At 43.4% G+C, this 14,847-nt stretch overlaps 1 protein-coding gene across 4 annotated transcripts in view; it reads left to right on the top strand.

Annotated features, from left to right (window-relative positions):
* LOC147030662 (DNA-directed RNA polymerases I, II, and III subunit RPABC5) overlaps positions 1-11,934 on the top strand; it is a 36,357-nt gene extending 24,423 nt beyond the window's left edge. For 2 of the 4 annotated variants that reach the window (XM_085874916.1, XM_085874917.1), the window contains exons 2-3: positions 244-340; positions 2,449-2,634. In XM_085874916.1, the coding sequence (XP_085731042.1) occupies positions 244-340; positions 2,449-2,557 (206 nt within the window). In that variant the 3' untranslated portion in view covers positions 2,558-2,634. Of the gene's footprint in view, positions 1-243; positions 341-2,448; positions 2,635-8,363; positions 9,255-11,699 lie in introns of those variants that run through there. The other 2 variants (XM_085874914.1, XM_085874915.1) reach the window with 2 other exon arrangements.
* Positions 11,935-14,847: the final 2,913 nt, after the last annotated feature.

Genomic DNA, 14,847 nt, shown 5'->3' with positions numbered 1-14,847 from the left:
ATTATGGCAACATGGGGTTAACCTAAGGGAAACACCCCTGTGTGATTAGCCTGAGAATACTTTCCTTTCCTCCCATGGAGGAATGTCGATTTGAGATGGTTTTTCAAAGCAAGGTGTAACCTGTCTTGGTGTGGTTATGTTGTTGTATTTTGTGGTATTTCAATGCGTCTGCATCATGTTTTGGGTTGTTTGCTTCTGCTTTGATGCTCCCTCCATATTTCTACCTTCCCCTGTTTGCTTCAGTCATGATTATCCCCGTGCGATGTTTCACGTGCGGCAAGGTGGTGGGAAACAAGTGGGAAGCTTATCTTGGACTTTTGCAAGCTGAATATACAGAGGGGTAAGTGGAGCAATGAGTATTCTTCTTGTAATGTATCTATTCATTCATGTTATCCTTTGACTGGCCAACCTCTATGCATGACATTTTGTTGGCAAATCTTTTTGCCGATGTGCAATTGTACATCCTATTATGTGTACACCTAAAACCGTCGTAAAATAACACAAAAGTAGAGTAAAATTTACATTTTTCAGAGTGGATGGTATTTTCACATTTGCTCTCCCCTTGAAGGTGGATATTCTGTTGGACAGTGTTTTAGACATGTATCCTTTTGCGTTGAAAAAAAAAAATCCACCTGCACCACTTTTTCTGATTGAAAACTTTCTATGACCTCATTAGCACGTGCTGGCAGGATAGTTTATACTCTCGAGGTACACACACTCACCTGTAAGTTGTCTTGCCTGGGTTTCATTCTCAGCTGAGCTACAAACTGTCGTCACGGTATTTCACGGGAAAGATGGTTCATCAATGTGTGTGCCATCTCTCGGATGAACGTTAAACTGGGTGTCCCGTCTGCCGGCCCTTAGTTGGTGGACCTTAAATAGCCCTTGGTGTCCTTCACATAGAGCAGAAGAGCCCTCAAGCACTGAAGAAATTAAATTCCTGCTCTAACCTGCAGGGGGCACTGCATCAGCAGCATAGCTGCCCCCCCCCCAGCAAATTGTATCACCTGCAGCCATGTGGGGCATGTGGAAGAAGAAGAAGATTGGCACACATTCGGTGGTTCCACCCATCTTCATTTAGCAATGCCGATTGTTGAGTGTTGTGCACCAGCACTGGCAGGAATCTGGCTTGTGTTTTGGATCTTGAAAATGCTCTGGAATTCATGATTAATATGCTCAGTTATTCACATACTTTGTTCTATTTCTGCATCTATGTACTTGCTCTGTTGAATGAGTTCACTTTTGTAAGAGTCGCTTTCTACATCTGTGGATGAAGGCACATCCAGAAGAGGCATGATCAATTGATTGGATTCGCTAGATATCCCTTATTGTCGGGTTTTCCGTTTGTCTGTCTGTGTGTGTGTGTGTGTGTGTGTGTGTGTGTGTGTGTGTGTGTGTGTGTGTGTGTGTGTGTGTGTGTGTGTGTGTGTGTGTGTCTGCAATGCGAGGCTCCACAGCACGAACCAGCGAACCGATTTCGATGAAACTTTGCCAACAGGTGCCATATGGTCTGGGAATGTGTGCGTTTTAATTTCGTTGCCTTGCAACCACCCGTTGCTGTGCAGCGGCTGAAAAACCGCGTACAGTATTTTCAATACTTGTCCTTCAGTTTTGAATGTACAGAAACGAGACTTCGGAATTAAACACTTCGAGATAATTAGAAAATTTTACTCGAGCCGATTTTTGATTGAGGATTTATTTTTCAAATGGTAGTCCTTCAAAAATCGGGTGTCTATTCACCGTCATTTTTTATGAGGGGCTGAGGAAAGTGGGCGGAGCTTAGGGAAAGTGGACGTGGTTGATGAAAAGTGGGAGTGGTGATGAAAAATATTGTGTGGCTCAAGAGGTGTGGTCAACCACGAGCAAAGAGAAGTTTATCAGGTTTTGTGTGTGTGTGTGTGTGTGTGTGTGTGTGTGTGTGTGTGTGTGTGTGTGTGTGTGTGTGTGTGTGTGTGTGTGTGTGTGTGTGTGTGTGTGTGTGTGTGTGTGTGTGTGTGTGTGTGTGTGTGTGTGTGTGTGTGTGTGTGTGTGTGTGTGTGTGTGTCTGCAACGTGAGGCTCCACAGCACAAACCAGCAAACCGATTATTTTTCAAATGGTAGTCCTTCAAAAATAGGGTGTCTCTTTACCGTCATTTTTTATGAGGAGGTCCAGTTGGCAAAATATGCAATAGGAAAAATCTTGCCAGGCAGAGGAACAATTGTATGTGAACCAATACGTTTTGGCAATGAATCTTTGTCGGTGGATCGGTCAGAATGAAAAGCATCCTATCCAGCGCTTCGATCCTAGCGAATCCCTCGTCGCCTACCGGCTTGTGTTTCTTTATCTTAATCTCCACATCATAACCAAAGTTTAATCCAGAAAGTAAATTTACCAGACCACCACCGTCGTATAAGAGGGGAAATAAAAATGGACTTTAATCATCTGTTCTTTTGTTTAATCTCTACAGAGACGCTTTGGATGCACTTGGTCTGAAGCGGTATTGCTGCAGACGAATGCTACTCTCCCATGTGGACCTCATAGAGAAACTCCTGAACTACACTCCTCTCGAGAAATAGCCAAGGAACCCATCTCCAAATCCTACATGTACAATTTTTCATCATTTTGATTTATTAAACTTGGTATTTGTTATTGATTTGCCTTTCATTTGTAGTTTTATTTCATACAGTGAGACTTTTTAATCTCCTTACTTGTATTGTAGAATTAAATCAACAACTTCAGTTTGGTTAAACCAAATAAGTTCCTCTTTATAACCTTTCCTTGCGAGTCTGCTTGGTTTGAGTGGGCACAGCAGTCAGAAGTTGTGATCCTCAACCCTCCTCTCCCAAGTCATGAACCCCTCCCTCCCAACAGCAAGTCCTCCTTTTCTTCCCATTCTTCACAATGTTGTTCATGTTCGTTAAGAACAATGTTAAACGTAAATAAATAAACAACCCTTTAATTCACAATCCCACTATAGTCAGTCATCTCACAATTCTTAAGTAAAAAAAAAAAATAGCAGATAAATAAGCTAAATATATATTTAAATGTATGAGGTCATTAGTAACGAAAAAAATATATACAACTCAGAACTCCTCGGCCAAAGACTTTTATAATGATATGCTTTTATGGTCCTTGGTCGAGTAGTTTGAGAAAATAGACCGTTGCTGAGTCAGAGACCGTCGCTGAGTCGCTGCAAAATCGGTTGCTGCAACCTTGCTCTTTGGACTTCAAACCAGTGCTTCTAGATTTTCATCGGTGAACTAATTCAGTGACCCAATATGCCGAACCGTTAATTTCAAGTCAATCGGATGAAAAATGACACTTTTGACCTCGAATACGGGTCAGTAACAATAGGCAAACCCGATTCAAATATCAGGTCAATTGGAAGAAAACATGACTTGTGGCCTTGACCATCGACCTATTGACTCTTGAAAGGCTCACATTATCTCGATTCTTTTCCTATCCTCCACTTCATGGACTTTCTGCTGAATGATATTCATGTTTTGCCAATTCTGGGTGACACTTTCTTCCACGATCCTCCGAAGACTCTCTTTTTGTTTCTCTGTCTCCTTTTTTGACTTTCATACAATTATTTTCCATTTGTTTTACCTGCTGCAACACTTCATCTTTCTTTTTGTACTTCTTCAATCTCCTTTTTCTCTTCCATGCATTATTTCTCCATCATTCTACCTGTTGCAATGCCTCGTCTCTTCTGTTTTTTGGAGTTTCCATTCTTCCTTATTTAACCTCTCATACAATTCCCATTCTCGTTTCCTTGCCATTTCCTCCCTCTCAAATTTTTCTTCATTTCAATGTCTGCTGCTATTGAACCTCTCATACAATTTCCATTCTCATTTCTTAACCATTTCCTTCCTCTCCTTGATTTATACCCCCCTGCACAGTCTTCCGATCAACCGCACTAGCTGGTGACAGATTGTCCTGGAATAGCCGCTTAATAATGGCCTCGGTGTCTCACCACTCCTGCTCTATCACATGGGTGGGTATTCTCCTCACATTGATCATCATTCCAACTCTACCCTGTTGTCTGCTTGTTATACTCCCCATAAACGGCATGGTCTGGGCATTCCTGCCATGCACCAAAACCACCTCTCATTCCCTTTTTTCGACTACTCCTTCCTCTCCTGTGAAAGTGATGATCTTCCATCACGTTTTTATTATCAAACTCAGTTACTTCGCCAATTCAAGAAGTCGTTTCCAGTGTCTGTTAACAAATTTCAAACATTTGGATTCTGTTTGAGTTCTTAACAACATCTCTGACAGCCAATTGTAACAGCACAGGGTGTACTCCACTTCTCTCGGATCCTTATCCCGCTCCTTACACCACTGTTACAGGTGGTGGCATCAACGACCCTGGGTCCTATACAGTCCCAGTCCCACTTGTGAAGGAGGTGTAAGGACAGGGACCTTGGGTCGTGTCCAGCGTGTGGGGCTAAAGCTGGCAAGCCAGCTGAGTGGTATTGGAAGATGGCACAAATGCATGGGAGAATAGGGGGGCAAAGCTACCTTTTGGTAGCTGGTCACGTGCCATTTTTATTATGTTATCGGGCCAGTTTTATATGTGCAGGAGGCCTGTCCCGTGGTACGACTTCAGTGGCAACAATGGCTTCCTTATACAAGCTTTAATGAAATAATTCATAAGCAATATAGGCAAAATAAATAGATAACACTTTGCTAAAATGACTTCTCCCTTTCACATGCAGCGGCCACAGAACAATCCATGAAGGCCTACACGTTGACACATTTAGACATCTAACTTGGGCAAGGAAGGTGTTGAAAATAAATAAAATGCAGCAGGCAAATTAAGGTAAATGAAAAGGAGAAATAAAGGATTTTGGATCAGGCCTCCATCTCTTCTGGATCTGATTTTGACAAATTTCCCTGACAATATCTGCTGCTCTTCCTTCGCTCCAATCGGATCTTCTGACCACGTCCTTGTTAAAGTGGACATCTCTCTGGCTGTTATCAGAGAACCACCTCACCGCCGTCGAGTCTGGCATTTCACTCAAGCCGACTGGCAGGGTCTCCGAGCAGCCATCAAACTTACAGACTGGTCTCCTATCACTACTTTCTCAAACATCAACTCATCCTGGGAATTCTTTCAAAGAAACTTGCTCTCCCTCATGCACAGATTTATCCCCTCTCGTGTTCAGTTGTCTTACCCTTCCTCCCGCCCTTGGTTTACTGAAGCTTGTGGTGAGGCAGTTGTCCTGAAACAACTTGCCTTTGCCTCATGGAAAGCAAACCCAACTGAGGGCAATCTCAGTTCTTTCCACAAAGCTCGGAACAAGTGTGTAGCTACCCTCAGGAGAGCCAGAAAACAACATCTTTCTCATCTCAAGTCTGAACTCTCAAACCTCTCTCCCTCCTCAAAATCCTGGTGGCGTTTAATCAAATCTGTTTCTGGTGTATGTTCCCCCTCCATCCCCTCTCTTACCTCAAATGGCCGCACTGCTGATTCCACACGTGATAAAGCTGAATGTCTAAACTCGGTGTTTGCAGCTAAATCTTGTGTCCTAAACCCATCACTATCTCTACCCACTTTACCCAGTCGCACCCAACTGTCCCTGGACTCTGTATCCTTTTCTCCTGACAAGGTGGAGAGCTTGCTTTCAAACCTCGAGTCAGATTCTGCAACCGGTCCAGACGGCATCAGCCCACGTGTCCTCAAAGCCTGCTCTTCTGCTCTTGCTCACCCTCTCTCTGTTCTATTCACCCTCTCATTTTCCCAAGGTCATCTGCCATCTGCTTGGAAATCTGCTAACATCACTGCCCTGCATAAAAAAGGTGCAAAAACAGATCCCTGTAACTATAGACCAATCAGCCTTCTCCCAATCATCAGCAAGGTTATGGAATCCATCATCGCTTCAGACATGAAATCCTTCCTCTTCTCCAATGGCTTGATTTCCAATCATCAATTTGGTTACAGACCAGGTCACTCTACCCTAGATATGCTGCTACTGCTCTCCCATCAATGGATGGAGGTCCTCAATGCCAGACAGGAAATCCGAGCCGTATCCCTGGACATATCACGTGCTTTTGACACAGTCTGGCACCCTGTCCTACTCACCAAACTCTCTTCCCATGGTATTCAAGGCCATCTCCACTCATGGCTCGCAGACTTCCTCTCCTGTCGCAGTCAACGTGTGGCCCTAAATGGAGTTCTTTCATCCCCTCTTCCTGTGCAGGCTGGAGTTCCTCAAGGTAGCGTTCTGGGCCCTGTTCTTTTTCTGGTTTTCATCAATGATCTCTCGGACTCTCTGGAAAATCCTCTATTTCTCTTTGCCGATGACTCCACCCTCTGCCGTACCATCTGTCATCCCTCAGACCGGCAAGCAGCAGCTTCTTCGCTCACTGCAGATCTGGATAAAATCACAAACTGGTCCAACACGTGGAACATGTCTTTCAATCCAGACAAATCTCACACTCTCACTATGTCTCTTCGAAAGGACCGTTTACAAAACCCCCCCATCCACTTTCTCAACAATCCTCTGGAAGAAGTCGTTTCTTTCAAGCTTCTGGGTCTCACTATCTGCCATGACCTTTCCTGGGAAAGTCACATTTCCAACCTTGCCTCAAAAGCCAGTCGCCGACTGGGAATCCTCCGTCGTGCAAAGTCCTTCCTCGGCCCTCTTGAGCTCCTGACCACTTACAAAGCTTTTGTCCGTAGCCTGATGGAGTACTGCTCTCCCCTCTGGGCTGGTGCTCCTGCCTCCCACCTTTCTCGACTTCACGCTGTCGAAACCAGGGCTTTTAAGATCATTGGCATCTCCCGCAATGAAGCTGAGTCTTTGGGCCTCTCACTCAATCACCGCAGGTTGGTCGGTGGTCTTTCTGTCTTCTACCGACTCCTCTCCAGCCTTGCCCCCCTGCTCTCTCTGCGATTTGTCCCCACCACATTTCCACAGGGCGCTCAAGGTCCGCCAACAACCCCCTTCTGGTAAAACTACCAAAATCACGAATCACTGCTCATCTTCACTCTTTCATTCCTCTTTTTTCCCGCCTTTGGAATAAACTTCCTCACTCTATTCTTTCCCATTCTTCCCTCCAGGCTTTCAAAACAGCTGTTCACCACCACCTCTTATCTTCCCCCATCCAAATCCTCGATCTTTTCTACCCCCGATAATCCACCCAAGCCCACTTCCTTCAATTCTCCTGCTTTCCTTCCTGAAAGTCCCTTTAATGTCCATCTTCCCCTCGCCATGTTCCCCGTCCCATCCCCATCCCTCTCCCTTCCACATTTCACCTGTGTCTGTTCCCCAATGTTTTGTCCCTTCCACTCCCGCCCCTCTTGTCTCATGCCTCATTGCTGTGAGTTGTGTGTTAGCTCTCATACGAGCCTCGACCAAGGTATACAAAAAAAAAAAAAAAAAAAAAAAAAAGGCCTGGTTGGCTTGCAGTGTTATGGTATCCTCTTGGCTGTAAGGTGGGGTCAGCAATTCCATACTTCAGCGCTTCCCCCAGCACCAGGCACGTCTGGCAGCATAATCAGTGCCCATCTCCGTCTGATCTCTCAATTGCCAGACTCCTCACATGGGAAATAGGAAAAAATGGTGGCACATCGTCTTTGAGCCAAAAACTCTTTAGACTCCTCTCCCGTTTGTCCCTTGTCTTTCAGCCATCAAGAAAGGTTGGGCAGCAGATGTGGTTCATGATAATTTACTTTTCAGCACCTTCTGTTCTTAGCCATGAAGGAGGAACCTCCAATATTGGCAACATCTGGCCCATCAACATCATGACACCATGCAGCTTCAGGGAAGGGTGTGTAAAATGATGGTGCAACTCAAAGATAAAAGAAAACCCAATAAAGGTGCTAGTCTTAACCACCACTGAACCGGCATTCAATATGTGTGACATTCAAACAGCACTTCTCACCATTATACACCTCCTAAGCTATTGACATCTCTCCCTTGTTTCCACAATTGTAACGATACTTTTTGGCAAACCATCCCAACATTCTTTTACAGGAACAAGAATAATTTATTACTTGTAAATATATTACATCAATTGGCAAGTAAGATATATATATATATATATATATATATATATATATATATATATATATATATATATATATATATATATATATATATATATATATATATATATATATTGTTATTGTTTTGGATTTGGAAGCCTTTTGCACACAGACAGTCAGCAGCCCCCGCAGTTCAGTTATTTCGACAAGAATGTGCTTATAGTTAGGGTCCCGTCCTTCTGTCGAATGGGTTAATTTCATGTGTGCGTTGCGGGTTTCTTTTATAGTCAGGTTTTTAGCAATTGTATAATAGCAATTATAAATAATGGCAATTATAAGAGCAATTATAATATACCCCTTATAATAGCAATTATAAATTATTGCAGGTGCAACCAATCACCTTCAAAATCACACACCAAGTTAATTAGCCTCCACCTGTGAGCGGAGGTTTCCTCACCTCAGAGCTCCGACTCCGCCCAGGAAAGGAGGGGGTTCCCCCCTGTCCAATCAGGAGGCTCATCACCTCAGGGCTGACTCTGCCCCAGCCAGATGGAGTGCTCGTCCCGACCAATAAGGGGAGGCCACTGATCGCCCGACAACCCCTCGTCCGATCCGGAGGCGAGTTACCAGAGAGCGGTTCCCTCGACCCGCGGGGGAGGGGGGAAGGATAAAGAAAAGGTGGCGAGCTGTCGGGAGGAAAAGAGTAGAGTCATCGTCAAGAAGAGAGTAGGGTCGTTGCCGTCATCTTGGCTCTTTGGTCTGTAGTCGTGGTCGTCTGCGATCGTGGTCTGCTGTCTTTTGCGGGGCTCCTCGTGGTGGTGGTGGTCGAGCAGCCAGGACCATGGTGCTCGATCGTCGTTCGTGGCAGCCAGGATCGTGGGCTTGTGGATTCCGGGTTGTGGGTTTGAGTCCCACCGTGGTGGGTTGGAGTCGGTGTGACCACATGAGGCGGACAGGTACCCGGCCAGGCTCTGTCCTCCGAGCTGAAGCATCCAATAAAGACCTGACGGGGTCCATTGTGTGTGTGTGTGTGTGTGTGTGTGTGTGTGTGTGTGTGTGTGTGTGTGTGTGTGTGTGTGTGTGTGTGTGTGTGTGTGTGTGTGTGTGTGTGTGTGTGTGTGTGTGTGTGTGTGTGTGTGTGTGTGTGTGTGGTGTGTGTGTGTGGTGCCAGTCTGTTAAGTGGAATTGTATAAGTGTTGATTGCTCATTGTACATTGCATTTTATTTGTGATTAAGTGCACTGTCTTATTATTGTAAATAAATATCTGTTAAATGTTCCAGTTCGTTGCCTGTCATTTCTACCATTGACCCAGCACGGTGCGGGCTTGAGAAGTAGTAAGGCCGTTCGTGCCGTAAATTGTTCATTTGGTCCGGCGCGACTTTGATAACTTCCGCTCGGTTATGCTGGTTCCGAGTCGGTGATAGTGACTCGGTTCGGACAGTCGGCCGAGGGTGTGACTTCCCTGGTAGTTAGACGGTGTGGGTACTTAGGTAAATTGGAATTAGACAAGTGGACCCGACCTCACGCCATCAAAATATTGGCGACCACGGTCCTCTAAGGGACCCGTCGACTCAGGAGTTATCCGGGGTGACGACCTTTCAATTCCGGTGTTCAGTTGGAGACGGCCCGACTGCTCTGTCTGGCGGTCATCCTCGCTACCGAACCAGGCACCACAACAATATATGTTGCTCTGTCTAAACTCTGAGAAGGGAATTGAAATGCAGGTTTAGCTCATTCCACATAAGAAGTCCAAGACAATTTCACTGCTGTTAGTGTAACTGACGTGCTGGCTTTTCCCTGTCAGCACAAGTTCTGCAATCTGGAAGTTTACCGACCAAAGTAAAGTAAAAGTAAGCTCCAGTACTTAGATGAAATTCCACACAAGACCTGAACTGTTTTATTTGGCTTCCGGTCACACTTTCTCATGAGGGCGGTTTTTGTCGGGCGAATCCCCTGTGTATTTCAACCCTACAATGTTGTCTCATTAAGTTGATTTTTTTTTTTCACAAGAAATTCTGCTATTAAACATGTGTTGTGACACTCACTCACCTGTATGTTGGTTTTCAGCTTGAAAAACGCTTCAAAGGAGGACTGTCTCTTCCATGCTGAAGAATCCATACTGTTGCACTTGTACAACTTATACCACGTGTATTTTCAACACAGCTAGCATGCAGCAGCACATGTTGGCACGCACGGAAACTTGCTATAATGCAACTTTCATGTATGTGGGTATGTATGTGGATATGTATATGTATGTCGGTATGTATATATTTGTATGTGAGTATGTATACAAGTATGTATGTGTGTATATTTGTATGTGGATATGTATGTATACAAGTATGTATATTTGTATGTGGATATGTATGTATACAAGTATGTATATTTGTATGTGGATATGTATGTATACAAGTATGTATATTTGTATGTGGGTATGTATGTGGATATGTATGTATATATGTATGTGTGTGTGTATGTATGTGTATTCCCATTGGAACCATACTCTGTTCAGAGCGTTGGTGCTGCCGAAGCAGTTTCCTTTGCTATTGGGTACAATCCTAGACGGGTCGCCACACCGACACAGTATACCAGCAAGCTGGTACTCATTTTGCGGACCTCGGAAGGATGACAGGCTGAGTCAACCCCCTGGTGTTAATTCAGCAGCCAACGGGGCTTGAACTCAGGACCCTAGGATCCCAATCCACGACCCTAACCACTGAGCCAACACCAGGCATATGTATATGTATGTGGATATGTATGTATGTATATTTGTATGTGGATATGTGTATGTATGTATATTTGTATGTGGGTATGTATGTATACAAGTATGTATATTGTATGTGGATATGTATACAAGTATGTATGTATGTATGTGGGTATGTATATTTGTATGTGGATATGTATGTATATATATTTGTATGTGGATATGTATGTGTACAAGTATGTATGTATCGCGGGTTGAGAGACGTAATGTTGTAACTGAAAATTTCCATTTCCTGCAAATCGCTAAATAAAGGTGTTGAAAGACATGAGAGCCATTTTATTCAATTTCTCCAAAAATGCAGTCACAACATTTTGTCTCTCAACCCTCGGTATGTGGATATGTATGTATGTATATTTGTATGTGGATATTTATGTATACAATTATGTATGTATGTGGCTGAAATAGCACCTTCTGTCCCAGAAGTGGATGGCAAAGGGGCCTCCTACATATAAAGGTTAAAACCTGTCAGTACGTAAAGTTTTTTTTTATTTTTTTATTTGTGTACCTTGAAAACAAAAACACGTAAGATAATGTGCATGTGTGTGATTAATTTGTTTTAAAAATTGGCGCCTCTTAATATGAACTTTTCTCGAGCACTACTTGGTCCCTCCGAAGAACTCAAGGGTATGTGCCTTATTTTCAATCGTCTGCCATGTTCTACAAGCCATGGAATGTCCCTTTATTTTTTCGATAGTTTGCCACATGGGGAATGCATTACCATATCTAGGGACCTTTTCTATGCCCCTGGCATTTTTCTCAATAATTTATTTGTATTTCCATGTCCGATTTATAAATGACATCAAGGTTCATTCTTTTTCTGTTTCTTGTAAAAACAAATTATCTTCATTTACATTATGATTTATCTATTCCACTTAAATTAGGGACTTTCATTGCATCACATAGAGTGAAAAGTTCCCACGTGACCTTTATTGTACTTTTTCTTTCCATCGCGATACCCAGTAGATGCTCAACATCAGTAGTTCATCCATCCACACATTTGAGTGGATGAGCAAGTTGCCCGTGCCCGAACGGGGTCGCGATGGAGGTGGCAAAAACTGCAAATGTCGTCTTCTGTCAGCAAGCTGGGAGTAACAATTAGCATTTATTGCAACATCTGAGACATTTTCCTGCTCCAATGGAGACGAGGTGCTCCATTTAAAACTGTTTGTTCCACACATTTCGATACATGTAGCTTTTTGATGCTGAGAGTCCGTAATAAAAAAAAATTGTATTGGTGTTAATTAGCCAGTGAGCAATTGCAAATTAGTAAGAGGATGATCAAGTCAAACAGGGCCTTGGCATTTCAAGCCTGTACTGAAAATCAAACTCCCGAGGTCACGTGGATCGGTGCAAGGCCCGAAGATTCGTAGACCCATGCGTTGCACCCAAACCTTCGACCAGTCTTGCAATTGAGTGGACTTTGGACCTTGTGGGATTACCCCATGTGGACATGGCAGGCTTGGTGATTTATTTGACATCTGCTATTGGAATGATGATGACGTCATTACCAACATTCAGGCAGACTTCCCAGAGGTATCTGGTTTGATTGCTTCTTAACACCGAAGGAAAGGTCATATCTGGGGCTTGTCAATGCACGGGGTAAGTATAAAACGATGATATTTATTATTAATCATGTTTGGGTGGAGGAGGACGGGAGAGAGTGGGAGTTGTATGGACTGTGAGTGCCGTGAGAAATGTGTATTTTTTTTGTTGTTGTTTGGGTCCAGGGCTGCAAGAGGAATTATAATAGATGTTTGCATCGATTTACTCGAAATGGATGAGGTGCGTGTATGTGTGTGAGAGAGAGAGAGATAGAGATCGATGGATTGAAGGACGTTCCAAGTGTTTCAGCAAGTTATGATTTTTGTCAAGATCTGAAATGAGAGAAGAGGCTGCTGCTTGTTGAAAAGAGTAGTTAATGTATTGCAAGAGAACTCTAGGGGTGTTTGTGTGGTATGCAACTGGAGGGGTTTAAGGGGTGTAGAAGTCTTAAATAGGTCTATAAGGGGTCTAAAGTCAAGATCTAAACGGTATTTTCCTGTAGTAGTTGGGGTTTGAAGTGTCTAAGGACAGTCTAATGGGTATAAAGGTCTTCAATAGACAAGGGGGTCGAAAAGGTTTTCAGGGGTCGAAAGGGATCTAAATGGTCAATGGGGTTCAGCAGTCTAATGGCTCAAAGAGGGTCTGCTAAAGGGGTCTAAAATGTCTAATAGGTCTAAAGGTCTCAAGGGTATGTTCCAACAGGAGTTACAGGTCTAAGGGGTCCATAGGGTCTAAGGGGTCTAAAGTGTCTAAAGAGGGTGCAATGGCTCTAAAGGTTTAAAGTCAATATCTCTCTGGCTATTCTCCAAGAACTGCCTCAATGCTGGCAAGTCTGGCATTTCACTCAAGGCAGATTGGCAGGACTGCAAGCAGTTATCTGTCTTCAGGACTGGTCTCCAAAATCCACTGCTCCTGATATTAATTCAGCCTGGGAATTCTTCCACAGAAACCTGCTCTTTCTTATGTACAGATCTATCCCATCTCGTCTTCAGTTATCCTCCCCTTGCTCCGACCCATGGTATGCTGAATCCTGTGGTGAGGTAGTTGTGTGAAACAACCTGCCTTCTCTTCCTGGATAGCAATACCCAACCGAAGGCAATCTCGGATCATTCCACAAATCCCACAACAAGTGTGTGTCCGCTCTCAGGAGAGCAACAAAACAACATCTGTCCAACCTCAAGATTGAACTTTCAAACTTGTCTCCTTCCACTAAAACTTGGTGGCAGCTTGTTAAATATGTCTCTGGAGTATGCTCCCCCTCCATCCCTTCCCTCACTTCAAATGGCTCCACAGTCCACTCTGCTTGTGAGAAGGCCAAATGCCTCAATTCTGTGTTTGCTTCCAAATCTTATGTCCCCAATCCCTCACTCTCGGGAGCCATTCTTCTCTGTCATATCCAACGGCTCCTGGACTCTGTCTTTTGCACCTGAGAAGGTACTTTCAACCCTCGACTGAACTCTGCTGCTGGCAACATAGGGTCATCAAGGCGACATAGGGTGAAAATGCCCCATTTCATGATGCCCTAAGGGTGAAACTGGTTGGTAACTGCATTTTCATTCACTTGTGACAGCTTCTTACATTATCGTGTGAGAAGTTTTTTTTCCAGAAGCTGCAGACATCACTATGCGTCATGGTTGGAGAACGGCTTTACTATATATATATATATATATATATATATATATATATATATATATATATATATATATATATATATATATATATATATATATATATATATATATATATATATATATATATATATATATATATATATATATATATATGTGTGTGTATGTATTACACTTCATAGCTTGATGGAGCAACAAGACACAGATCGCATTTCATAACAGCACAAAATGTGAGCACAATGGTTGTCTGCCACATGAGCACATCGTCTCTGCTTCGCTATAAGAGAATAACTTAGTCAGAGGAGTGTAGTAAAGACTGAGTAAAAAAAATAGGACCACTGGACCTGAAGCTTATCAGGATAAAGTTATAACCTAAATTTGGTATCATTCTGATTGGTGGGTCTGGAGAGGAAGTTTTTTTTTTTTTTTGAAGGAATTTACACGATTTTCCCAAACATTTACCGTCGGCCATTTTGACACACTTCCGGTCATGTGATCAGCATGACCTCTGTAACTTAACATCATGACCTTGCCCTAATGTTTTAACCCAAATTTGGTATCATTCTGACTGGTGGGTCTGCAGAAGACTTTTAAAGGAATTAATGCGATTTTCCCAAAAGTTGACTGTCAGTCATTTTGACACTTCCAGTCATCTGCATGACCTCCACAATTTAACATCCCTACCCTGGCCCAATGTGGTAACCCAAATTTGGTAGCATTCTGATTAGTGGATCTGGAAAAAAAAATTTGAAGGATTTGCACGACCGCAATTTTGACACGCTTCCGGTCAAGTGATCAACATGGCCTCCGCAATTTAGCATCAGGACCGTGTCCGAATGTTCTAACCCAAATTTGGTAGCATTCTGACTGGTGGGTTTGGAGAAAATTTTTGAAGGAATTTACAAAGTCTGCCATTTTGACCTTCTCAGTCATGTGAC

This window comes from Eptatretus burgeri, chromosome 3 (genome assembly GCF_056783735.1).
Source record: "Eptatretus burgeri isolate ZD-2024b chromosome 3, Ebu_testis_v1, whole genome shotgun sequence".
In the NCBI taxonomy this organism is placed as follows: domain Eukaryota; kingdom Metazoa; phylum Chordata; class Myxini; order Myxiniformes; family Myxinidae; genus Eptatretus; species Eptatretus burgeri.
Note: the sequence above shows the minus strand (reverse complement) of the source record. Positions and strands in the feature narration are given on the sequence as shown.